Below are 26,523 nucleotides of genomic sequence, written 5' to 3' on the forward strand. Positions count from 1 at the left end.
TATATCTGCTTCTTCAACCAAGAGCTGTCTTTTCATTTATCCCTGCTCCTCCAATCCAATCCTTCAGTGATGTCAGACAACGACAACTGCGAGCCTTCTATTTCTAGTGTTCATTTTATCCTAAAGGGTCCCAAAGCTCTTTGGACAAGCTCTGTACACAAGCATCACTTTGCTCTCCATTGAAATGTAGCCACCTCTCTTTGGAACGAAACGTGGCCGCTGCTTATCAGTGCCCAGGAGTGCCACACCACCATTTAAGACATGAACTGAAAGTGGAGGGGTCATTCCATGGTAGAGGCATTTAATGACTGGTACTTGTGTTGGAATAGGGCTAACATCCCTGTTCTTGCAAAAAGCGCCACTGCTTGTGTGGTTTAATACATAAATTATCCAGACCAGGAGACCTGGGTTCTAATCCCATCTCTGCCACTGACCTGCTGTGTGACCTTGGGCGAGTCACTTCACATCTGTTCTCCTTCCTACACTTATCCTCACAATTGAAATAAACAAGTTCTTCAAGGTAGGGACTGTTTCTATGTCTGTGCAGGTCCTGGCACAATGGGGCCCTGAGCTTGGTTGGGGCTTCTCCATGCTACTGTAATACAAATATATAAATAAAACCAATAACAATACTGGAACTTTAGAGACTAGGACAGGTCAGGAACCTGGTTTTATATCTTCTCTGAAAGACAGAAGCTCCAGCAGCACAGGGCCCTCTACCCCATGCTGGGGTGTGGCCTCTTAAGCTGTGCCTACACTGCAGCTGGGAGCAGGCATCCTAGCCCAGGAAGACAGACGCACGCTAGCTTCCTGCAAGCTAGCCTGCTAAAAACAGCAGTGTGGATGTTGTGACTTGGGTGGAGACTCAGGCTAGCCACCTGAGTTCAGACCCGAGGGGTGGGGTGGGCTTGAAAGCCCAAGCCGCTACGTCTACACTGCTATATTTTAGTGCACTAGCCCAAGCCCAGCTAGTGCAAGTCTGTCTACTCAGGCGTGGAGGCTTGCTTCCAGCTGCAGGGTAGATATAGCCTCAGGGAAGAGCACTCCATGAATCGCTAAACATGGCTTCCTGCAGCTCCTTTGGAGGTTTCCTATCATTAATACTGACAAGACCTGACCACTTCTTGGCTTGCGAGAGCTGATGAGATCACAGACACCCAAGGCAACAGGTTTATGCTATCACAGTTGTAGCAGGATAACTGCATCATGGTTTCCAGCAGAGGCTGAGAGAAGGTTCTTACGTCAATGCTGAGAACTTCAAGAATAGCAAAGGGAGCCGGAGTCTGGGGAGATTCCCGTAAGGACAAATGTTAAAAATGAGAGAATGTGGAAGTGGGGAGGTCTGTAAAGCTAGAAGGGAACGTTTGCTGTAGAGCTGATGTAACACTGACAGACCCCGGTCATCGGCATGCAGGATCGAACCGGGGACCTCTGAAGCTTAGTGCATGAGCCTCTACTGCATGATCTAAAAGCCAACTGGCTCTTAGTAAGGCTGTAGAGCAGTCTCATTAATCTCTCTCTCTAAATGGTCTCGGAGCCACTAGATGGGACAGAACACCATACCCAGAAGGTGTGTGGGTCACACTGACAGATAGGGAGAGGGATGACATGAGGTTGACACCACAGACCTGGACAAACCAGGCTGCAAGGAGCATGATGGTTCAACAGCCACTTTGGGGAATTGTCCGCTGACAGTTGTATGGAGTGGGAGTCCCAGGGGCTTCTGCAGAAACTTAAAATACCATCACACTCTCAAAGCTGGATATGTTGATTTCATTCTCTTTCCCCCAATACATGCCACTCCTGGAGGCAGGGGCTGGGGTGGGATAGGGGCTGGTTCTTCATATTCCATAGGACATCTTGCTCAGGGAGTAGGCTTGACAACTTTCTAGTTGCTCAAAACCGAACACCCCAGCCCCGCCCTGCCCTGAGGCCATGCCCCTTCCCCGCCCTTTCTCCGAGGCTCCACCTCCCACTCACTACATTCCCCCTCCCTCAGTGACTCACTCTCTCCCACCCTCACTCACTTTCTCTGGGCTGGGGCAGGGGGTTGAGGTGCGGCAGGAGGTGAGGGCTCTAACTGGGGGTGTGGGCTCCAGGGTGAGGCCAGAAATGAGGGGTTCATGGTGCAGGAGGGGGCTATGGGCTGGGGCAGGGGGTTGGGGTACAAGGGGGTGAGGGCTTTGGGCTGGGGGTGTAGGCTCTGGGGTGGAGCCAGGGATGAGGGTTTTGGGGTGTAGGAAAGGGCTCTGGGTTTGGGGGGCTCAGGGCTGGGGCAGGGGGTTGGGGCACGAGATTGGGGTGCAGGCTTACCTCAGGTAGCTCCCGGTCAGCGGTGCAGCAGGACTAAGGCAGGCTACCTGCCTGTCCTGGCACCATGCTGTGCGCCCCCCTGAAGCAGCCACCAGGGCCAGAAGGCTCCACAGGCTGCTCTCGCCCGCAGGCAAATCCCCCCCTCCAGCTCCCGTTGGCTGGTTGCCAGCCAATGGAAGTGCAGAGTGGGTGCTCAGGGGCGGGGGCAGCGCCTGGAGCCGCGTGGACCCCCTGCCTACGACCTGGAACTGCTGGTAGTGTCCGGGGGGTGCGCAGCGTGGTGCCCCAGGACAGATAGGGACTAACCTCCTTAGCTCTGCAGCACTGCCGACCGGACTTTTAACGGCCCGATTGGCGGTGCTGACAGGAGCCGCCAGGGTCCCCTTTTGACTGGGTGTTCCAGTTGAAAATTGGACACCTGGCCACCCTATTAAGGAAGGGGCCTCTTTTTATGTCCCCCAGTGCACACTGCTGAGTAAGGGGACTCTTTCTCCATACTGTTCAAGCTGCTTAGGAAAGGGCTGTTTCTCCCTCTAACCCACTCCCTATATGTTGCTCAGGGGAAGGAGGTGCATTTCTTTATGTTCCTCGCTTCACAGAGCTCAGATAGGGAGCCTCCCTCTCTGTATATTCCCTAGTGCTTGCTTGTTTCCACATGTATCGTGGGTATTTTGCATAAGCAAACAAGCCCATGCCCATCTGCAGAATGGACACATTATTGCCTCATTTTTGGTGAGAAACTCTTTCCCCAAAGTGACCCACAAAAGGGGGGGTGGTTGTAAAGCATGGGGAAATGGTGACAAAAACACCCTGCTGAGGTGGATGAAAAGCTGCAGAAAACAGCTGAAACAGATTGAAAAAGATGGCTTTGGCTGGCTGCCCTCATTCAGACCTTAAGCTCCTGTTGACGTCACCTCATGTGACAACAAACAGCAGCCAGAATATTTGTACCTAGAATAGAAAATAACACTAGAGAACCTGAAAGGGGACCCTTACTGACCTTTTCAGCTCTCAGGGAAACATACAAAAGTCTGGGACAGCATCATGAAGGAAAGATCTTCAAATCTCTTTGAAGGCTTCACTGTTTGAGAGCTGCATGCCAATGCACATAGAAAGATTGACTGTCGGACCGTTGTAAAAATGTCTTGGAATTGCAACCTCTTCAAAAGAATGTAGTGCAAAACTGGCTTTCCTGAGGGCTTTATAGGCTTATTTTCCTGATGCAATCAGGAAGTGCACAAGTATTTCAGTTTCATAAATCGTCCATAAAACTGGAAAATAGGAGTTGCCATACCAGATTTACCATTGTTGTGACACACCAACTGGTAGAGCAGAACATACAATGATTTCTCTTGTGTTCATCCTGTCTCTGAGAGTTCCTTCCAACCACCATCTCCATGAAATGCACCTAGCGTGGAGGACATTTTAATGGAATTAGTATTGGGTCAATATTATGTATCCCCCATACAATAGTGGAATTTTTCTAGAGAGCTGTGGTACACACTTTCAAACCAGTGTGTCTTGGATGGAATGGACTTGGCTAATTCTTACCTTTCCAACAACTATCTATTGTGGTCTCTCCAAAGAGACTCATGGGAAGTCTGTAAGGTTTTGGAAGCAGGGCTTGTTAAGAGGCCCAACTCAGCCTCAAATGCAATGGTTCTAGCATAACTAGGTATGGGATCTTCAAGATGATGGTACCATTTATGGGAGGTGGGGTCAGTTTCCTGGCATGGTGGCTTCACAAGTAAGAATTTTGACATGTGATCCCTCACAAACGTGCACGTACGCATGAATCATGATGATAAAATCATGAAACACATGACAGTTCACTACTGTGATTGCTCCCCCCATTCTGTAAACGACTTGTTTGTAACTGGTTTCAGAGTAGCAGCCGTGTTAGTCTGTATCCGCAAAAAGAAAAGGAGTACTTGTGGCACTTAGAGACTAACAAATTTATTTGAGCATAAGCTTTTGTGAGCTACAGCTCACTTCATCAGATCCATTCAGTGGAAAACACAGTGGGGAGATTTATATACACAGAGAACATGGAACAATGGGTGTTACCATACACACTGTAACAAGAGTGATCAGGTAAGGTGAGCTATTACCAGCTGGAGAGTGGGGCGGGAGGGGAAAACTTTTGTAGTGATAATCAAGGTGGGCCATTTCCAGCAGTTGACAAGAATGTGTGAGGAACGGGGGTGGGGGGGGTGGGGAATAAAGATGGGGAAATAGTTTTACTTTGTGTAATGACACATCTACTCCTAGTCTTTATTCAAGCCTAAGTTTGCTTATATCCAGTTTGCAAATTAATTCCAATTCAGCAGTCTCTCACTGGGGTATCACATTGGTAGATGTGCAGGTGAACGAGCCTCTGATAGTGTGGCTGATGTGATTCTACAACCTATCCTGAAGGACGACCCATCACTCTCACAAATCTTGGGACACAGGCCAGTCCTTGCCTTCAGACAATCCCCCTGCCTGAAGCAAATACTCACCAGCAACCACACACCACACAACAGAACCACTAACCCAGGAACCTATCCTTGCAACAAAGCCCGTTGACAACTGTGTCCACATATCTATTCAGGGGACACCATCATAGGGCCTAATCACATCAGCCACACTATCAGAGGCTTGTTCACCTGCACATCCACCAGTGTGATATATGTCAGCAATGCCCCTCTGCCATGTACATTGGTCAAACTGGACAGTCTCTACGTAAAAGAATAAATGGACACAAATCAGATGTCAAGAATTATAACATTCATAAACCAGTCGGAGAACACTTCAGTCTCTCTGGTCACTCAATTACAGACCTAAGGTCGCAATATTACAACAAAAAGACTTCAAAACCCGACTCCAACGAGAGATTGCTGAATTGGAATTAATTTGCAAACTGGATACAATTAACTTAGGCTTGAATAAAGACTGGGAGTAGATGTGTCATTACACAAAGCAAAACTATTTCCCCATCTTTGTTCTCCCCCCCACCCCCCCATGGTTCCTCACACATTCTTGTCAACTGCTGGAAATGGCCCACCTTGATTATCACTACAAAAGTTTTCCCCTCCCCCCCGCTCCCCCTGCTCTCCAGCTGCTAATAGCTCACCTTACCTGATCACTCTCGTTACAGTGGGTATGGTAACACCCATTGTTTCATGTTCTCTGTGTATATAAATCTCCCCACTGTATTTTCCACTACATGCATCTGATGAAGTGGGCTGTAGCTCACGAAAACTTATGATCAAATAAATTTGTTAGTCTCTAAGGTGCCACAAGTACTCCTTTTCTTTTTGTTTGTAACTGTTACTCGGTCTGTATCAAAATCACTGCAGTCCAACTCAATGCAATCAAAATGAACCAAAGCCTAACCAAGACAATCCTGGTTTAGGTAAACCAAGGCAACCTCAAGGAACTAAATGAAATTTCACACAATCCCATCAAAACAAAGCCAAGCCAAGCCACATTAAGACAGTGCAATCCCAGTCCATGGAACTGAACCCAAATAAATAAGAACCAAGCTCATTCTGACTGGGTACAAGCATAGCAACCAAAGTGAAACAAAGCTAATACATGTTAAACTGGGGCAATCCTCGTCCATTAAACTCAAGCCAATTTGAAGATATTAAACTCAGTTTCTACCAGCATAAAAGCAGTGTGATCTCATTCTATAAAACCTAGACCAACCTAGCAGAACTGATCAAATTACAAAACCAATGACACCTAGCAAATGGAACCACAGCAATTCCAGCCCCAACTCAAACAGAAGCAGAGCTGACTCAGTCCAAACTGCAGTGCCCCGAACACATCCAGGGGCACGCCCCGCCCACCCTACACCCCAGGCCTTCTGGACCTTTTCATCAGGCTCCTGCCCCATGGACCTACCTGGCCATCCCACCCCTTTACTGCGAGCCAGCTTCACAAATTGCAGCTGGTTCGTTTCTGGACCGCACCAAGAAAACATCTGTATATGTTCATGCTCCACACTCTTCACGTCCTTTCCCTTGCGTCCCGCCCTGACATGAAGTGGCTGGACCTCCTGCCACCTCTGGAGGGTGAGGAGCCCCGGTGGTAAGCCTATATTCCACTCTGGTACTGAGGCCCGCCAGGGACATCAGCTGGCGGCTCCTTCATGGAGCCATGAGCATGGGCGTGTACTGGGCATGGTTCACTCCCCTCCCAGACACCTGCCCCTTTTGCGGCATGAGGGAGACCATGGCCACATACATCTGGAGTGCGCCAGGTTGCAGCCCCTATTCCGGCTCCTCCTAGATATATTACATTTTTGGTTGCACTTTTCCCCTCACCTTCTCATCTATGCACTCCCTATCTGTGGTCCCACAAAGTCACGGGGCCTCCTTGTCAACCTCCTCCTAGCCCTGGCCGAAATGGCCATCTACAAAACCAGGGAGAGGAGGTTGGCTGACGGGGTTTCCTGCAACTGTGGGGCCTATTTCCACTCTTCAGTCCGTTTATGCATCCGGGCAGAGTTCCTCTAGGCGTCTTCCGTTGGCTCCCTTGACACCTTTGAGGAGCAGTGGGCAATGTCTGGGGTTCTCTGCTCAGTGTCCCATCAGGTTCCCTTCGTATAGCCCTGTGACCTCACTCCCGTTCCTGTTGTATCTTTAGTTGTCCCCCACAATCATTTGGAATCCTGGACCTGTGGATCCCCCGCTTCAGCTGGGGGGAGGTCCTTTAGCAGTAGGCGGGCTTCCTGGATCCCAACAGGACGAACACATCCAGCTCTTGATTACAACAGGTTCTCCTAAGCAGCAGGCCTTGTACTGTGTGCACTGGGCTTTATGGAGCCCTAATAGCTTACAGATAGATACCCACTACATACCAGTTAAAGAGGATGAATATAATCTAGCAGAGAACAATATATGTAAGTGATAAGTAAACTGAATGTATAGATTGATAACATGAAAAAATATGTGGTGAATGAGGGACAGGTAGGAAGATTCTACAAGGACAGCAGTGAAAAGACAGAGTAGCCTGTAAATAAACTTGTCATTGGACGTACAGTTTTTAAATGTGTATTTTGTGTCCTAGTTAAAGGCTCTTGTCTTTCACCAGTCAGACATGTTCTTGGTTTGGGATTTGTACAGCTCCTCATGTAGACTTGTCCCCTCTTCCATCAGTTAGCCCCAGCTAACTTAAAACAGTCTGCTGTGCTGGATGGATGGGGGGACGTTTGAGTTTCCGAAGCAGAACGCATCAAGATTTCTTTCTTTCTTTCTCTCTCTTCTCTTCTGAGATGCCATCATTCATTCCCCCTGCACTCTGCCTTCTGCAGCCACGTCTCCGGCTTTTTGCATCTTTTGTGGCTTAGTGGCTACTTAAACATTTATTTATGTAGACCGTTCCCCAAGGGAGCAGCTCCTGGAGGCAAAGAGTTGTGTTGGGAGGGAGCAGTTCTTCCCCCCAGAAGGCTCAATATTATCTCTTGCTAAGGGGAAGCAAAGGAACAAAAACTCCTTGTCTTAAAGCATAAGATTAGCATACAAAGAAGAAACCGTGCACACACACACATACACCAGAACACACTGGCAACTGAAGATGAGGGGAAGGAAATGTTTGTGTCAGCCAAGTGATTAGAAAGTCAGCTATGTTCAGTCATGGACTTTGTTTTCTTTTAACCCTTAGGACACTGGCATTTTTCAGATCTGCCAGCCAAATAAATGATTAGGACGCTGTGCTGCAGATATAACACAGTGGGTGTGGTTTGGGCATTCTGACTGTATGAACAGTTCATAAATTCCTCTTATGCTATTAGGTGTTGAAGGTCATGCCATATGTCATTGGGAAAGTAATTAAGAGTTTGGATTTGACCAGTGACCGCAATGTTAATGATCTCTATGTAGGCAGTATACAGGTAAATATGATTTTCTGTTGTTGATTTGCTTGAATTTTAATAATAGACAGGGGTAAACTCAACTAGCTGAATTAATTAATTAGTCACATGTAACTTATTCACACAGCTGAATTCTCCACTAGATAGATTGATATTTATCTATCTATATTCATGTGTGTGTTTAGTATATGTATTTATTTCAACAAAGACCTATATTGAGAGAACATTAAATTTGCATAGTTAAACAGTCAAAAGCCAGGAAATGACAAATATTCAACCTTAACTCTGCCCTCTTCTGCTTCATGAATAATAATAACATAGCTCTAGATCTTCAGCTGCAGTCTAGATATGCTTGGCACAATTGGGCAGAGGGCAGAGGTGGCTGCAAACCATCTTTACGTTTCCGCAGGCCTGGGGCTGGCATCAGGACTGTTGCCCACAGCCCCAGGGGCTGTTTTGTCAGCTGAGGATCATTGTGTGTTCGGATGCCCCAGCCATGCCCCTTCTTTTCCGCAAGATTATTCCCTATGCTGAGGGCCAGGAGGGAAGTGGTCTAGAGGTGCTAGCTGATCTGTGGCATGCAGGGATTCCCCTTACAAGAGAGGAATCTTCAAGGTGCCAGTTAAGCCAGCTTTTCAACTGCTTTCTGCCACTCCAGTGTTCAGAGCAGCTGGTGGAGACCTGAGAATCAGGCCCCAAGGCTTTAATTAATTACCCATTCCCAAAGTACTTCTTAGTTAATATAATATAAAATCATGCCTTCTTTTCCCACAGCTATAGCTACAAATGAATAGCATTCTGTCATATTATTCATTTTTGTTTACTAATGCAATTTTCATTGTCATAGCTCCAATGTTGTAGACTTTGTATATGATAAATTCTCTTTTCTCTAAGGTAAGTCTTCTGATTAGTCAGTGAGCACCCATGTGCTATGCCATTGGTTTTAAACCAGCTGCTCTGTCTAGCTGAGGTGCAGTTGAGGTGTTGATGCAGTTAATTATGATGCAGACATATTTGTTTCCCATTTTAGGATCCCCTTTAGATGAACTAACTGCAAAAGAGGAAGTGTAGTTATTCCCATTTTACAGAGAAGGAGTGGAGCCTCAGCAAGGTTAAATGACCTGCTCTGGATCACAGAAGTCTGTGACAGAACCAGAACTTGGGTCCCTTGACTCCTAGGGCTTTGCTGCAAGATTATCTTTCTTCTCTCTCGTTGCTGCAACCACTTGCTCCCTTCTGTCTGTTACAAGCGTGCTCTTGCATCTTCAGTGCCGAAAAACCTTCTGTCAACCCCATTTGCCTAATTACTGCCCTGTCTTCCTGTTACCTTTTTGTCTCGAAGAGTCATTATAGTACTACCTTCATCCCACTGTATTGGTTTCCTCTCCTCCAACTCTCTTCTCTAGTGATAAGAGGGACCCAACACACCTTGGTTGGTGTGAATGAAAGACTGCCTTTATTTCTGTTTAAGAAGATGGTTACCTCCTTGCTCTATGCCCCTTAGGGCTGCTCTGAACATTCACAACTAACACTGCACCTTCCAGTTAGGAATCTGTCCTCTTTGCACCATGCAGACCCCTCACCAAGATCGAAATCAGATGGGAGCAAACCTCTGTCTTTCCCTTATTTGATTGGTCTGCTGCCTTTATCTGTTCCGTCAGTCACTCTTTCTTTACTCCCTCTTCTCCCTGAGCTCCGTGAGTCTGTTTCCTGGTTCTCCTACTACCTCACTGAAAGTTCCTTCAGCAACTTCTATGTTGCTTTCTCATTCTGCTTATTTGTTTTGCAAAGGCTTATGCACATTTGTGGAATTATATTAGTAACTACATAAAAAAACCTAAGTTAAAAGAAAGTTATTTGGGTTTCAAAGTCAAATATTTGTGGTTGCCCCTGCTACCTTATTTCTGCCTCTGTGCGCATCCATCTTATCCATAGAATGAGGAGGGGTGCTGTGGGAAAAAAAGTATGTGGTCCTGTATTTTGAAGACCTATCATAATGGACATGCACAAGGGGGCTGAATTAAGGTTGCATGAGCAACTATAAACCTGGCATTTCTTAACTTTTGAGCACTTAACCTTGCAACCTAAATAATGTTATTTTAATATAGTTTTTGATGTGTAACCTCCTAGGCTTTTTAAAAGGAAAAAGGTAAACACAAATCCTATTATGTACAACTGTAACAAACCCTCATCATGCATTATCAGCAGGGATTGAATCAGGAACTTTCAGCATCCCAGCACAGACTTGTACCACTTAACTTACAGGACGAGCTACCAGCAGCCTCTCCTGCTGGCACCAGAAGGCAGATACTATTCTAGAGGGGTAGTGGGCAATTGATACCATGTCCTAGGTCCATGGGATAGTCATGGGAGCCCAGCCTGGCTTCATTTTCTCTCTTCCCCACCTGGGAGATAGGGGGCTCCTGTCGATGATGGGGTCATGAGAGAGAGGGGCGGGGCTGCTGGGGGCATGTACTGGGTCCAGGAAGGTATTATATAAGGCGTTTGGTCTGGCTTTCTCCCCCACCCTGCTGTTACCACTGCTCTGGCAGCTCCCAGGTGTGTTCCTTGTGTGGTTTGTGGTGTTGGTGCTGCTGCTGCATTGATGGCACTGTGGGCCTGGCTCTTTAGAGCACTTGTGTTCAGTTATTATTTTGGCAGGTTGCCAGAAATTTTCCTGAGCAATGCAACTGCCAGAAGGGAAATGGCAATTATTTAACTGTCTATAACACAGCTGAACCTGAATGGAATTTCATGGACCAAAGAAAAAACACTTCTCTAGTATGAGGGTTTTTTCCCTGCTCAATTTCAAAGGCTTGCTGCAAAGAATGGAGGTGTTAGATTTTCTCAAAAAAAGGTCCAGAGAGAGAATCTTATATAATGAAAAGTGTGAGGCAACCTAAATATAGGGCTTACTACCAACTCCCCCATAGTCGTAGTAACTATGCAGTACACACAGGCACCCCCCTCACACACACATAAACATACCCACAGATTTAAACACATGTACGAAGTCACCTAGATAAATTAGACTGTGTAAAGTCATTCCCCATATATATTTCTATTTGCCACATGACCCTCAGGCCCTCTCTCACAACCTTCCAAGAGCCTCAGCTTCATCTTACGTTGGCAGGACCCTTCCTATTATTCTTGCCCTTCCACTGCATGGCATCAGCTGAGACCTCTTGCAACGCTAAGCATGCCGTACATAATGTGAGCTTTGCACTGACATGCTTCAGACCCGTCATTCCCCAGTTGAGATTCTGAATAGCTGATGAGTCTATGGAAGATGTGAGCTCCAGAGATCCATCAATACTGAGAGAGAGTCAGCTGGCTTTGGCTCTAGAAAGCTCAGGCCCCCAGGAAAGCAGTCCACAGCTTTTCCCTTCCTTTTCTCCAGCTGGGGTTGGCAAGTACACAGCCCTTCCTCCCCTCCATAACTTTGCTTTGAAACTTTTCGCTCTCTGCAGCAGTGCCTGAGGTGCTCACAGTTTGCTAGTGCTCTCCAGTTGGTGAGAAAGCAGCAAAAGATGCCAAGGGTGGTTTCCAGCCACGCCCTGTTCAGCTTGGTCCCTACTGGTTCTGCCAAGAGGAAGGGGAGTCCCAGACAAGACCAGCTCACTACACTTGTGCTGTTTTAGTGTGGGTCGGGCCAAGGGGATACTTTTAATCTCCTCTGGCAGAATCACTACTTGCTGACCACAGTAATGGTTCTGGCTAAAGTCTGAGCCACAGTAATGTGCAAACATGTAGAAAGTCTGGCTGTCTGATTGGTGGACTATGCCCAATGGTGAAATCTAGTCTATGGCATGTGGCCACCAGTGGCGGACGCAGCTGGCCCTGACTGAATGCTATGGAGTGTTATGGTAACATTGTGCTCCAGCCCTGCTTACTCTAAAATGAAGCCAAGTGTATAAGGGAGTAGGCGTGGGATGAGTAGGGGCCCCTAGACATTGTTCCTCTTGCTCTTGTAATCACTTCTCCAAAATAGAAGTAATACCTATTTACAGTCTGAATCAGTGGCCCAATCTGTCACCTTTGACTGCCCTTGGTCACTTGCATGCGTGAGTGCACTTAGAGGTGACGCCCTCCTGATCAGAAGTGGGACATTCAACCTGACTTACTTCCAGAGGAGCTAACTGATGGCTAGGCCAATAGGCTTATTGAAGCTCAAAACCCTCTGAGTTATTTAATAACTACGGGCCACATCCCTCACCCGCCCTGGAGGAACCCGAGATGGCCAGAGAGGCAGGAAAACTCAATCTGCTGAAAAACATCCCCTTAAGGGGCTAGAGCTGCCCATGGAGTCAGGGGCCAAGGTCCGCCAACCCCACTGATCCGAGGGATCTATGGGAATGTATCCCCCAGATCCACAAAGGCAGAGCCATGCTGCGTGGGTCTCTTGAATCTGTCAGTGAATGTGCTGGGGCCCCCTGCCTCTGAGCAGCCATTGCATGAATAACCTGGAGCTATGCTCCTGCCTGAGTGCACTGTATGTCAGTGCCTGGGTGAATTTCTCTGCCTGCATGTGTCTGTGGCCTAGAGTCTGATCTCAGCTACACTAGTGTAAATCCACAGTAATTCCACTGACGTCTAATGGTGGTTCTCCCGTTTTCACTGCTGAGGTAAGAGGCGGGCCCTTTGCATCTTTGTGCAGGAGCGTATCTATGCATGCCTATTTCATGGAGAGTGGGTGCCTCTTGTTAAGGGTGCCCCAGTGTGTGGGTCAGCCAGTTCCATGCAAAAAACTATAGACTTAGGGGACCAAAGGGTTTTGGGTGGTGCTGGAGGGCAGGGCTGTTGTTTTTTGCCTGTCTTGCAGAAGGCAGGACGGTATTTGGTAATGGGGGCACCACAGCAGGTGAAATTCCCATGTTCAATATTCCGATCTCCTCCCGTTCCCCAGAGGCACCTCACAAAGTGGCTTCTTCGCTCTGCCTTGCTACTTCTGACAAACAATAAAAAATGCAAGCAAGCCCCTCCCTTTCCATTGCTTACTCTCCCATCCTCACTGTGGCCGGCTTGCTTTCAACACCCTGCTTGTCTTAATCCAAAGAGACTCTTTCAACCGCCTCTAGGTCTGCATTTTTAAACCTCCCATCAGTGCTGGATTGCAGGGGAGCCCAGAACAGAAATTCACTCAGAGCAAAACAGTCACTGCCAATGCCTTACCTGAGCGTTCATTGGGTTTTGTACACCCCAGTCCAGTGCCCAGATTCATTACTTCCCCCAATCAGTAAAAGGGTTAAACTGTCTCTCAGGCTGTGGCATAAATGGGTGAGCTCCTCCTTCCCTGTAATATGTTAAAAAAATTAATTGAGAGAAAAGAAAGCTCAGCAAAAAATATTGCTCAACAAGAAAAACCAAGGGGAAAAAAATCGTTAGGGCATTACATGCATGGACATGTACTGAGTGCAGGCACCCACCTGCACAATGTGGACACACACACACACACGTGCGCATGTACGAACGAGAGGGAGTATTTTTTTATAAGGCCATTTAAAAAACAATACATCTCCACCACAATAAACCATTGGAACAGATAGACACTTCCATCACATGAAACATGCCTCCGACCACCTTGTCCTCAAAAAATCTGCCACCTTTTCCCCCTGGGCCACACTACCACAGTAGAGAAAAGCAGAGGAGCTCAAGATGAAGCCCTACTGGTTTGGTATTCTCTGTAGGGGCATCATGCCTTTGGAGTTTGCTTGTCCTGACCTTAGTCCAAAATAAGCTGAATCTGATGACCCTTAAGAGATGGTGAAATGCTCATCTTTCTTCCCCCAGGCATTTCAGAGGGGGTGGGGGCTTGCCAGGGTGCAGAATTGTTGCAGAAGAAGGCTGAGCCTAGGGTTTGTGTTGCCTGATTGGCTGTAGATGGTTATATTGAACAGTATGGCTGCACTTTAGTTATGGTGGGGTATTATTTCTGAGCTATGTTTAAGTTTTATGTAAAGGGAGCCTAGCGCGTATGGAAGAGCTGTTCCTTTGCATTTGTATAAATCCAGAGAACTATTTGCTGCAGGGTAAGCCACACACTGTTCACCACAGTAGACCACATCTCCAGCACACTAAATAAAACATGGCCTCCCCAACCATAAATGACACCCTCTGCCACCATATTAAGCTGTGACCTCAACCTCCGTAAGATATGTTCATCGCACCCTCCATTACCATAAGCCATGGCTGCCGCTGTTGTAATCCATGAGCTCTACATCTGGAAGCTATTCATACCAGTCACCAACTCTAACCATGCCTTCAGCTACCGGAAGCCATGTAAGCCCTCTGCCACTGGTACTATGAGCCACAACCTTCCGTGCCAAAAAAAAAAAAAAGGACTCCCTATCACCATCTAGTGTGAGCTTCACTACCAGAAGCCAGGCCTTCCACTCCAGTAAGCCATGAGTTCTGACATCAGCAACATTTCACAGTTCTCACATCAGTTCTGGCATAAGGAGTAATTTACAGAGGTGGTCACCTCATCATTTATGTAGCTCTCCCCCTGTGATACCAGAGAACACTGTATTTCATGACTTTACAAAACACAGGCACTTTTAGAGTACACCTCTTTAACATTCTTGGGCTAATTAGGGCAGAGGATAGGACTTAAACACCGACAAAAAAGCAAGCAAAGATACCAGTAAAGAAACAACCAATTGGTGGCATCTCAACGAATGGCAAGAGCAGTGTAAATGCCAATTTGAAGTGAGCAGAGGACTGCATTCCTGGGAAATTATTTTATTTGGAGAGCCATAGGATTGAGAGATGGAAAGCAAAAGCAGTTACTTTATGCTGTGTAGTGCCCACAGAGTGCTAGGAGCTGTACAAACAGAAGAAGGAGCAGTCACTCCAGCCCTGCCGTGATCGTTCTTGCTGAAGCGAAAGCCCATTAGAAACAATTCCCTGTTGTGCAGATGTAGTAAGGGCATCAGACTTCACCAGGTGGTTGTGGAAGACACCTGATGCTCGAGAAGGGACATTGTTTTCATGTTAATTAATTTGCATATGGAACATTCACAAATATTCTTTTTTTTCTTTGGCTGATGTGGCTAATTAATGAGCCCAAGTGTTTGTAAACAGGAGATTTTCGCTCTCAGTGGTATTTCTCCCCTCCCTGCTTGTTCAGTTGCATGCCAATGCCTCTGGCGATGTGCTTTTGTTACATCAGAGGTGTTCCAGAGGGAAATAGCTGTGATGTCACCCGTGGAAGCTTACAACTAGTGACTGACACGCCTCAATAAAGGTTAAGACTGAAAGTCTGTTCAAGTGGCTGCATGGGAGGCATCACTGTCTGTCTAGTGGTTGAGGCACAAGACTGGGAGGCAGGAGACCGGAGTTATAGTCTCTGCTTTAACATCCATAAGTTGTGGGATGCAGAGCAAGTCACTTGACAGCTGTGTGCCTCAGGGTATGTCTACACAGCACTAGACACCTTCAGCTGACACAGGCTTGTGGGGCTCGGGCTGCAGGGTTCTTTCATTGCAGTGTAGCCATCTGGGCTCAGCTAGGGGCCCTGGGCTCTAGGACCTTAAAAGGTGGGAGGGTCCCAGAGCTCAGGCTCCAGCCTGAGCCAGAAAGTCTACACAGCAATGAAACAACCCTGCAACCTGAGCCCCGAGGACCTGAGTCAGCTGGCACAGGCCAGCCCCAGGTTTGTCTTTGCTGTGTAGACCTAGCCTTAGGTATCGTTCCCCCACGTGTGCAATGAGACTAATGATGCTTGTTGAGAACTCCAGACTGAACCTCCCCCCGAGAACAGGTTCGTATCACAAGATTTCATCTTCCTACTTCTAATTCTAAATTAGGAACATAAATGTTTTCTTGTCTTTCTATCGTATGCACTTATATGGCCCCCGTTGCCATAGTATCTGAGCCCCTCAATGTAATGCTGCCTGCAGTGAATCAAGAGCATGAATACCGCCCTCAGGGCAGACTGATGAACCAGGGTACAAACCCCAGATAGGCTGCGAGTTCTACACTTCGATTTCACCAACCAATTATCAAGTGTAAACTTCTCAGGTGCCATGACAGCCTAAATATAGAGTCACAGGCAGCCTGCTTGGGGACTTCAATCTAAGTCACCACACGGGTGAGCTCACCTCTGTGATAGATGGTCCTTACCCCAAGAATCAAGTTACTTCCAGTCCCAAAGGACAGTCACTTACCCCAGGTCAATTGCACTTTAGATCTCACACCAAAGACAACACTTGAACCAATCCTATTCTAAACTATCTGAAGGTTTATTAAATAGGAAAAGGAAACCTGAGTTATTCACAGGGTTAAGGCAGGTAAACACAGATACACAAATGAGTTCCAATTTTAAATTTCAAAAGAATAGAAGCTTCTATAATCAGCAAGCTCTATATGTCCTTTAGGGCTAACCCAGTCTAAGCAGCTGGGGAATCTCTTGCTTATGTCTAGAAACACTTTGCCCCCCCCAGAGACCAAGCAGCATAGAGATACCAAGTTCATTTTAAAAAGAAAAGGAGGACTTGTGGCACCTTAGAGACTAACAAATTTATTTGAGCATAAGCTTTCATGAGCTACAGCTCACTTCATCGGATGCATTCAGTGGAAAATACAGTGGGGAGATTTATATAGATAGAGAACATGAAACAATGGGTGTTACCATACACACTGTAAGGAGAGTGATCACTTAAAAAAACAAAAAAAACAGACTCCAAGGAGAGACTGCTGAATTGGAATTAATTTGCAAACTGGATACAATTAACTTAGGCTTGAATAAAGACTGGGAGTGGATGTGTCATTACACAAAGTAAAACTATTTCCCCATGTTTGTTCCTCCCCCCCCCACCCTGCACTGTTCCTCAGACATTCTTATGCAACTGCTGGAAATGGCCCACCTTGATTATCACTACAAAAGGTTTTCCTCCCCCCCCACAACCCCGCTCTCCTGCTTAATAGCTCACCTTAAGTGATCACTCTCATTACAGTGTGTATGGTAACATCCATTGTTTCATGTTCTCTGTGTGTATAAATCTCCCCGCTGTATTTTCCACTGAATGCATCCGATGAAGTGAGTTGTAGCTCACGAAAGCTTATGCTCAAATAAATTGGTTAGTCTCTAAGGTGCCACAAGTACTCCTTTTCTTTTTGCGAATACAGACTAACACTGCTGCTACTCTGAAACCTGTCAAGTTCCTTTTGTTTGGGGCTTTTATCCCCCTCTTGCCATGAATTCTCAGCTGCAAACTCAGTGGATTGGAGGAATCCACTTGCATGACTCATCTTCACTGGGAGGAGACCAGGACAACAAAAGTCCTTTGTCCTCTTGTTGAGGGTACATAGGAAAATTCCACTCCCAATTTCCCACAGTAGTCCTGACCTTTCCTTTTGGGAAGGGTGTAACACCTGTTGAAGATCAGCCCTTCACACTGCTTAATGTCTCTGTCCTGTCTGGTGACTTCCACAGGGACAGATGCTCACAATACAACAGCTCAAACACTTCCTTACAGTATGAGATACAGATGTTATAAGTGAGATCAGTGCATGCAGCAACTTTCAAGCATTCCATAAAGTCTAAATAGTAAACACATTCATGTGATTTTAATACTTATTTTAACAATACTAACACACAGTGAGCCAGATGGATTCCAACTATGTGTTTGTCTTTGTTCAAATGAGACATGGGGACCTTGGCATGAGCTGGCACCTGGTCTGCCAGTATCACACTTAAGGCATTTTGTGTTTATTCTCACAATACCCCATTGAGATAGGAAAGTATTATTATCCCCATTTTACAGATGGGGAACTGAAGGAAGTCCCTAGTCCAGGTCACTTAGGAAGTTTTGTGGCAGAGCGGAGAATTAAATCCAGTTCTCCTGAGTCTTAGGCTGCACCACCCCTCTTCTCCTTCCTTTTGGTATTTCAGCACTGGAATTAGGAAGCACAAAGGCAACTGCGAACATGAAAAATGATAGGGGGGTAATATTATCTGAGTTTTATTGAACCTCGGGAAGGGTTTGGATTCCCAAATGAGTTTTGGGTGACCTTTTTGGTCACTTTTTAAATGCAACTGAAATACCTTCATTCCTATTTGCGACCTCTTATGAACTGTAGGGATGGGGGTAGAGGTGGTATAAGACAATGCAAGGAGGCGATCAAGCCTGGATAAAATAAGAACCAGAAAGAAGCTGTGCTAAAACTTGAGCTTCCTGAAGCTTCATGCAAAATGTTAACCACAACATTGTCCAGTCCCCTTTAATCTTCACCCAAACAAGGAGCTGAGCCTCCTGAATTTTTTTGTCCCAAACTTGAACCTGCACCTCTGGACCCTTCACCCAAAACAGTATCTGGAAGGAGCCTTGCCCAGAATGTAAAACCCAAACCTTTGAATGGTCACATCCTTTTAACTTTCAATTAAAGAGTTCCCCAAGTGGCCTTTGTATTCTCCAGGCCAGATAAAAATGAAATATTAAGAAAAACACAAGGGATGGCAGTTCTCTGACCCAGCTGAAAGGAGAAAGTCTTGGAAATCTCACTGGAGTGACATATTTTTGGCTATGTCCACATGACACTTTTGACCAGGGTTTTTGTAATGGTTAGATGAGGAATGGTCATCTTAACTGGTCACAGGTTACAAAGTTCAGTTTGTGTCACACAGCAGCTGTGTTTGTGTGTCCATACCTGGTATACTGCCTCGCCTTGTTTGCCTAATTGCACTCTGGAAACTCTGAGCAGGTATCCTATAGTGCCTCAACAGAGACCAAAGTACTCTGGTGACATGTGCAAAGTGGCACACAGCATGTAGGGCTCTGGGCTGTCCTACCATCCGGCTAGCTGGGAATAAGCAAGACCATCCAAATCAGTTACACAAACGTGATTAGTGTATCATATCAACCCTGTAAAAAAAAACAAAACAACAACGTGTCCTGGCGGGTGACAGGAAGACAGCTGTGTGCCAGTCCAAGCATTTGGCAGGAGCAGAATGCTGCTCGTTAGCCTTTGTTACTAATCAAGTTTGAGCAATGATGTATGAGCACAAATCATGTTTAGAGCCAGCCATGCTGACCTTTGCGCACCCTTTGGTCCCAGTTCCAAGACATGGTAGGTGCAGAATTATTCAGAGAGGTTTCTAAACTATGGAAGCTTTTTCAAGCTTTTTTAGGTCTCAGAGAAGGTTTGAGTGGTCTTCAGGGACTGAGATTTGGGGACAAAGATCTGTGCCGGTTATGCGTCCCAATTGTTTTTTTTCCTCCCTTATAATTAAATTTCCCCCTTAATAATTATTCAAGGGAGTGGCCTGTAGGGAAAAAGAGTGACGTGATTGACAATGATATCTATCCAATCTGCGGTTCCATATTATTTACAAAGGGATACTATTTATTTGGGTTTTGTTAGCTTGGGATTGGTTAACCTCCTGCTTTTGACCGCGTACTGTACAAGATATTAATTAGATCAGTCCATTGGCTCCTTTCTGTTTTATAAATATCTTACTGACTTGGTAACACTAAGAAAAAGAAGTAAGGGGAGATAGGAGAATGTATTCTCCTTTCCTTGAGACTTTCTGTGGGGAATTTTGGTGGCTGATGTCTGATTGGATAAGGTTTTGGTGTTACAAGTGGGTGGGTTCTCAGAACTGCATAACGAGTAAATAAATGGGATGTGTGGCGCAAGAACCCTGAGCATCTCTGGCTTATGCAGGAATTGAGTAAACACTGGAATAATAAGAATTTACAAGCTGCCCCAAAACACACTGAGCTGTCAGAAATGCCTCACTCTGCTTTGCGCTGGCTGGCAGGTTATATTCTTCAACTGCAGGCATCACCTTTAATGACTTGGCCAAGACAAATCTGTGACATTTTATTTTGTTGAGTCTAACCTCTGTCCTCACAACACATTGCTCCTTCCCTCTCGCATAGATATATACCACATAAAAATACACTCAGATCTTCCTTTGCTTGCATTTTCTCTCTCCCTCTCTCTCTTTTACACAGATGTGCGCACACACACAATTTCTCTCGCTCTTCTCCTTACACTCACACTGCCTTATGCACACACTTTCTTGAATACACACTCATACCCATTAACTCTCCCATATTCACACTTGTACACATTAACTCTCCCAAATGCACATTGTCTATCACAAACACTTAAAGACATTGCCCCATCCCCCCGGTTTTCCTAGGTCAGCAGGCTATACATCTCCTGCTTTTGTACTCTCAAATCAAGCACTTACCTATAGACATGGAAATGCCTGTTTTATGTGCCCAAGTGTTCATTTGAGCACTGAAATGTAGGCTTTGGACATGTTATTGAGGCACTTATCCTACACTTGAAATTTTAGGCCAGCCCACTTCTCTTTTTCCTCCTCTTTGGGCAATTTATAAAAGCTTATTGGAATGGAGTGGTTTTTAAGTTGTGCTGTTATTTCATTACCCTCTGATGGGCAGGTGAACAGGTTGTGTACTGCTGTGTTTGCAGTTTGGGTACTTCAGCGCTCACACTGTGGTGTTGCTGGGCTGCCATTCCCATCTTAAGCCACAATAAATTTACCCCATATAATACAATACGAAAAAATGTTCCTGGCCTACCACTCTATGAGCTCCCCATCTCTTTCATCGGGAACCTTGGGAAGTTATGAGTCAGGCCTGACTCCTTTGTCTATCTGGTCTAGTCTATGCTTTAGGGGTTTATATATTGCTGTGGTTTCTATGTGCTACTATGTTATGGAGAGATGTCTCTTTCACTGACCACTTATTGATAATGTTAACAAATGTTCCTGAATGTGTGTCTGGGATGGATGTGTGCTGGGGATGCCCTTTTGCCTGTAGATCACTAGTGCCAATCCAGCCCCAAGTCTGTCATTTAAATGAAAGTTGTTCCTATCTGCCAGCTTCTTTGGTGGCCTGAGTGAAATGACCTTCTGATCTGAGCCCAGTTCCTCATGAGAATAAGTCCAAACGGCAGAAGCCACCAGCACAAATGGCTCTCTTTGGGCTCCGTGTTGTCATTCTCAGCAGAGAGGCCAAAGAGACCAAATGGACCATAGAGAAAACTGTCCTCTGCCCCTCAGAAATGGGCCGTCTTGATTAGGGCTGAGGTATGAGATTGGGGAGAGAATTTTCTCTTTTGTTGCCAATGTTGTACCTGTTCTGAGGATAAACAGAGGCCATCAGTCCCCTGGGGTATTAATCTGGCATGAAAATGTACTTTAAAAAAAAGAAGGGAAAAAATGGCTGAATTTGTTTCCTGTTTTGAATATGGCGATTCCTCAAGATCACAAGAATGTCAGATGTAGCCCACTCCTGGCATCTGCTGCCAGCTTCTGATCTTCAGGTTCCCATGGGCTGACCCAGCTCCACCAGCTGCTCAACCTTCTGACAGCACACTGGTGCCACCCCACTACAGGACTGTGTTGGCACTGGGAGAGGGTTACGGGGTCACTGCTGCCCCGGAGTGACTTTTTTGTTCCTTTGAACAATTTACTGAATAAACCCACTCTGGGTATTTGCTCTTTTTTAAGTCAGATGAAGGTTTTTAAAAAGCAATAAATGTTTTATGCTGGTTCTAGATGCCATCAAATGCAAAACACCAGAACAGCTTTGATTTTTATCGCATAACCTTTGACACCTAAAAAGGCTCTAATAAGTGCTTTTCCCCCTGTAATTTTAAAATGAAATTCAGTGAAAGGTTGACAGCTGCTGGAGACTCCAGCCCTCTATTTACCCACAGAGCAGGTACACCATGAGCAGCAGCAGGTCATGCTTCCTACACACACACGCCGCCCCCACCATCAATGTACCTCAACTCTGACCTGGAGGCATTGCTTCTAGGAATGAGTGGGGAGTTTGTTCTCAAGGCCCATTCAGACCTGGCCCACTCAGCTGAGGCTGCCGAGCAAGATGCTTATTAGTGTCAATTGTGATGGGATGGGCGAAAATGTGAGCAGAGGTGAGACTTTGATGTTTGAAAGCATCATAGGTGGGTTTTTCTGGAATTTCTGTAAGGAATATCTTACCCCGGGTAGTGTGTGTTCTAAGTACATCACCTGGTGGGAGATTGCAATGGCTTCAAAAGAATAACTCCTGTCTGTGGGGTGTACATAGCAACAGCTGAACAAAGGAACCCCCTGCAACAAGGAAGTCCATGTTTACCCAAGAAATGAGAGTAGTGGCTGAAGGGGTAAGATTTTAGTATTTCCTTAAGCAAAAGTAGCATAAATAAAAGTAATAGAATCTCCCTGAAATATCTTCTCATGCATCAGGAAGACAGAGCACCAATTCTTTATCTGCATCTAATCTGTACAGCTATGCCATTTAGTGATTGTGAAAGTGCAGGAGTGATAACACTGGAAAGATTTGAGCTGGATCGTGTTGGAAACTGTTAAATGAGCTTTTCCTTCAAAGCTCTGCTTATGTATGGTCAATCCTGACTTATAGCACCCCCAGCTATTCCAGCAATGGTCCCCTCCACCCAGGGAAACTCAATCCTGACATGCAGCTCTCCTCTTATTTCAGTTTTAGCCCATCTGAGAACAGAGTCTGATTATTATGCCAAAGGGACTCTCCAAACTCATTTCCTGTGTGATCTTCTCTATTGTTGAACCCATTTCCCCAGGGTCTGCCTCTCAAGAAAGTTCTTGCACATGCGAGTGGGCTCAGGCACTCTGGGGGCTTCTTGTCTCCAGACAATACGCTACAGGGTAACTTGGAGAGGGATTGGGCAGTCACGTGTTTCTGTCTTGTTTGTGTCTCTGCAGGTGGGGAAATGGAAGGACAAGAGCCTCCAGATGAAGTATTATGTGTGGCCCCGCTTTGAGCTGTACCCTGATTCTGAGGAGCGTGAGGATGACCATCTGAGTATTGTGACCCTAGAGGAGGCGCCGTTCGTTATTGTGGAGAGTGTGGACCCACTAAGTGGCACCTGCATGAGGAATACGGTCCCCTGCCAAAAGCGCATCGTGACCGAGTAGGCACTCACATGATCTTTCTCCTGCTGGCTCACTGTTCTCCACAAAGCAGGTTGAGCCTTCTTGGCTTGCCTTGACACTCTGCTCCAGCTAAGCCACCTGAGCGCTCTCAACCTGGCCCACGCTGCCTCTTGTCACTGGTACAGCCAGCCAGCCGAGCCCTGCAAGCTTGGCTCGTTTTGCCCCTCAGCAGTGGTACCACAAGCTAGGGCCTTCATGAGGAGTGTGTTCAGGGAGTGAGGGTAGGTGTTCTGGGAATAGAGGGGGGTTAGCAGAGGGAGTTCTCCTCAAACTTAATCCCTTATTATTGTGACTGGTCAGGAACAAGACGGACGAGGAGCCTGATTACGTCAAGAAATGCTGCAAGGGGTTCTGCATTGACATCCTCAAGAAAATCTCCAAGTCTGTCAAATTCACCTATGACCTCTACCTGGTGACCAATGGCAAGCATGGGAAGAAGATCAATGGGACGTGGAATGGAATGATTGGGGAGGTAAGGAATGAAGGGTGGGGCTGAACTTTACCCAGAGGCTGGGCTCTGGAGTCAGAGTCTAGTCCAAGTTCTGATTAGCTCCCCTTCCTGGGAAGGGGCAGATGAGACCTCATAAAAATGAATCCATTGTGGCATGCTCACTGCTGAACAATAGCTATAATCCCTCTCAGTTATTATTTATTATTTTTTACTGTGCCACATGTGTTCGGCACTTTACAATCAAATAAAAGGAGATGTCCTGTGATACCGCCCAAGGTACAACCTGGACTGTTGGACAGCTGTGTCCCCTCAGTTCTCCAGCCTTTCACACTGCTTCACTGTGAGAGCAGCCACTCCTGGCTTGCTCACACACAGCCTTCAACATGTAAATTACCCCAAGCTATAGTGCAAGAGTGCTTCAGACAGACGGCCTTCCACCCTGGAATTATACTTCAGAGTAACACCAGCAAATTCCCAGTCCCAGACTTTCCCCCAGAAATGTGTGTCTTGTACTGCCCAGTACGGTCCTGGACAATGCACGCTCATAGAAAGTCCATCGTTTCATTAATAGAAAATGATATGCACTCATTTTGTTACCTCAGATGTCGTCCCCCAAACACTTCAATCCAAACACACTGGCTTAGATAAAACAATACAACAAGTTTATTAATGACAGAAAGATTTTAAGTGATTACAAGTAATAAGTCATAAAAACAGAATTGGTTACAAAGAAATAAAAGATAAAACACAAACTAATACCTAATTTAGCAAGCTAAGTGAATTTAAAGCAAAAAGATTTCTCACACCACATGCTTACAGCAGTCTAGCTGGCTTCCTTCAGGCAGGACCATTCCCACAGTTCAGTGATGCTTCTTTTGTCTTTCATGTGTGCTTGAAGCCATGAGCAGAGATGAAGGGAGAGAGGTGATTTGGGAACTCTGTTCCTCTTTTTTATATCTCTTCCTCCTCTTTGAGAATCATCTCCAGCTGGGGTTCAGATGGCAGACAGTCTGTTTGCATAGGAACCTTCAGCTGTTCCATTGCCAAGATGTAAATCTCTTGCTCACACCCTTCTTACTGCCAAAGAATGGCTGCTTAATCAGGTGATAGTCCGTTTGATTATGTTGACACCTGGCCTAAGCATCAGTTTGCCTTTTGTCTCTAAGGTTTGTGCTGGGTTTTCTAAATTTGGAACATATCTTATACAGTAGAATTTTATAATTTCACATACAATGTTGCCACACATATTTTACCAGGGCACTAATGTTCAGCAAATTATGAGTTTTCAAATGATACCTCACAAGGCACACTTCGTACAAAATTGATCATGGTCTTATAAAGAGGATGAACATAAGGTTGCTGACTGTCACGTGTCCCTGCACCAAAGAGTTTATGATCTAAATTAAGGCAAGACATATAAGGGATAATGACAGACATTCATAGAAGGAAGAGAAGACAAGAACAACAGAAATAAGATAACTTTCCTTCTAGACAGATGATGTGTTTATCCTGAGAGCTGCACAGGTATACTTTAAATATCATTTTTTTAATACACACAACATTCTTTGAGTAGAAAATTAATATTTATAAGTCTCTTGGAAAAAGTATGTCTTGAAGAGAGATAAGAAAGAGGAAATGATGGAAGTAAGGACAGGGACAGAATTCCAGGCCTAAAGGAATGTATGAAAAGATAGGAGTGGGAGAAGATACTGATGGGGGTGGGGTCCTTAACTATGAGGCATGAGTGGAACCAGCCTCAGTAACTGTCTGTCTTTTTCCTTACCTGAGGTGGTCACCAAGCGGGCCTACATGGCGGTGGGATCCCTCACCATAAATGAGGAGCGTTCAGAGGTGGTGGACTTCTCTGTGCCCTTCATCGAGACAGGAATTAGTGTCATGGTATCACGTAGCAACGGGACTGTCTCACCTTCTGCCTTCCTAGGTAAGCTCTTCTCCTGAGGTGATGGTAAGGGGGAACTAGTGTAATGAAAAAGCAACCAAAGAGTCCTCGTGAGTCTCTGGACAGTCCCGAGGAAGGAGTTTCAGGGAAGGATTTTTTTTCTTCAAGTATTTTTATTTCAAAATCCCAAACAAGCAAAATCCAGGCAAATTCAAATACTCAAGGTCCAGGAGCTCCAGAATATTTGTCAGTCACCTTTAGGCACAGTATTAGCAAGGAGATGACTCACTTACAGCTCTCAGCCTACAGTACACAGTATCACTGTGGGTCTGTCTACACTGCTGTCAGAGGTTAACTGCAGCATGTGGGGCATACCTGACCTAGCTTTAATTTAGCTAACTCCAATAACAATAGCAGTGAGGTTAAGCCCACCCTGGGTGCCTACTTGAATGACTAGCCCATGCTGCCGTGGCTTCATTTCTATTGTTATGGGAGCTAGCTAGATCAAAGCTAGCTTGGGTATGTCTACATTGCTGCAGTCACAGTTCTGATTTTCAGGTAGGTGAGGTGCCCATTGGCTCAGCTAGTATCACTCCCAGTGAGTGTGAGCCAGAAGAAAAGTGGTACAGGTCCTCCTACCAGAACGTGTGCCTGTCCTTAGTGATAACACAATGAGGGTGGTAAGACATGGCTTTAGACATGTCACCCTACAAGGACACATTAACCTAAGCTCTCTTTGGCACAGTATCCAGTGGAAGATAAATATCTACCAGCATTTCTGAAAAAGAGTGGGGCACAATCCCTGTGGTAGGTCAAGATTCCACTCCCCAGTTCTAGTGTCCCAAGGTTGAGAGTGATCACTGAGTGCAGAGTTGCTGCTGTGTTTCCTCAAGCAGTTACTACATTCCTAATATTTACCGCTTAGCTTTATAAAATACGTTGAGATATAGCAAAGAATAAAAGGTGAGCTATAGGATCAGTCTGCTCTCTGACCCTGATTCTGCAAACACTTATCCATATGAAGTTACTCATGTACCTAAGGA

At 45.9% G+C, this 26,523-nt stretch overlaps 1 protein-coding gene across 1 annotated transcript in view; it reads left to right on the forward strand.

Annotated features, from left to right (window-relative positions):
• GRIN2B (glutamate ionotropic receptor NMDA type subunit 2B) overlaps positions 1 to 26,523 on the forward strand; it is a 284,759-nt gene that overhangs the window by 214,242 nt on the left and 43,994 nt on the right. Inside the window, exons 7-9 of the mRNA XM_084647091.1 lie at positions 22,899 to 23,107; positions 23,430 to 23,601; positions 25,369 to 25,522. Of these exons, the coding sequence (XP_084503217.1) occupies positions 22,899 to 23,107; positions 23,430 to 23,601; positions 25,369 to 25,522 (535 nt within the window). The remainder of the gene's footprint in view (positions 1 to 22,898; positions 23,108 to 23,429; positions 23,602 to 25,368; positions 25,523 to 26,523) is intronic.

Source organism: Lepidochelys olivacea (assembly GCF_965140295.1).
Source record: "Lepidochelys olivacea isolate rLepOli2 genome assembly, chromosome: 1".
Lineage (NCBI taxonomy): Eukaryota > Metazoa > Chordata > Testudines > Cheloniidae > Lepidochelys > Lepidochelys olivacea.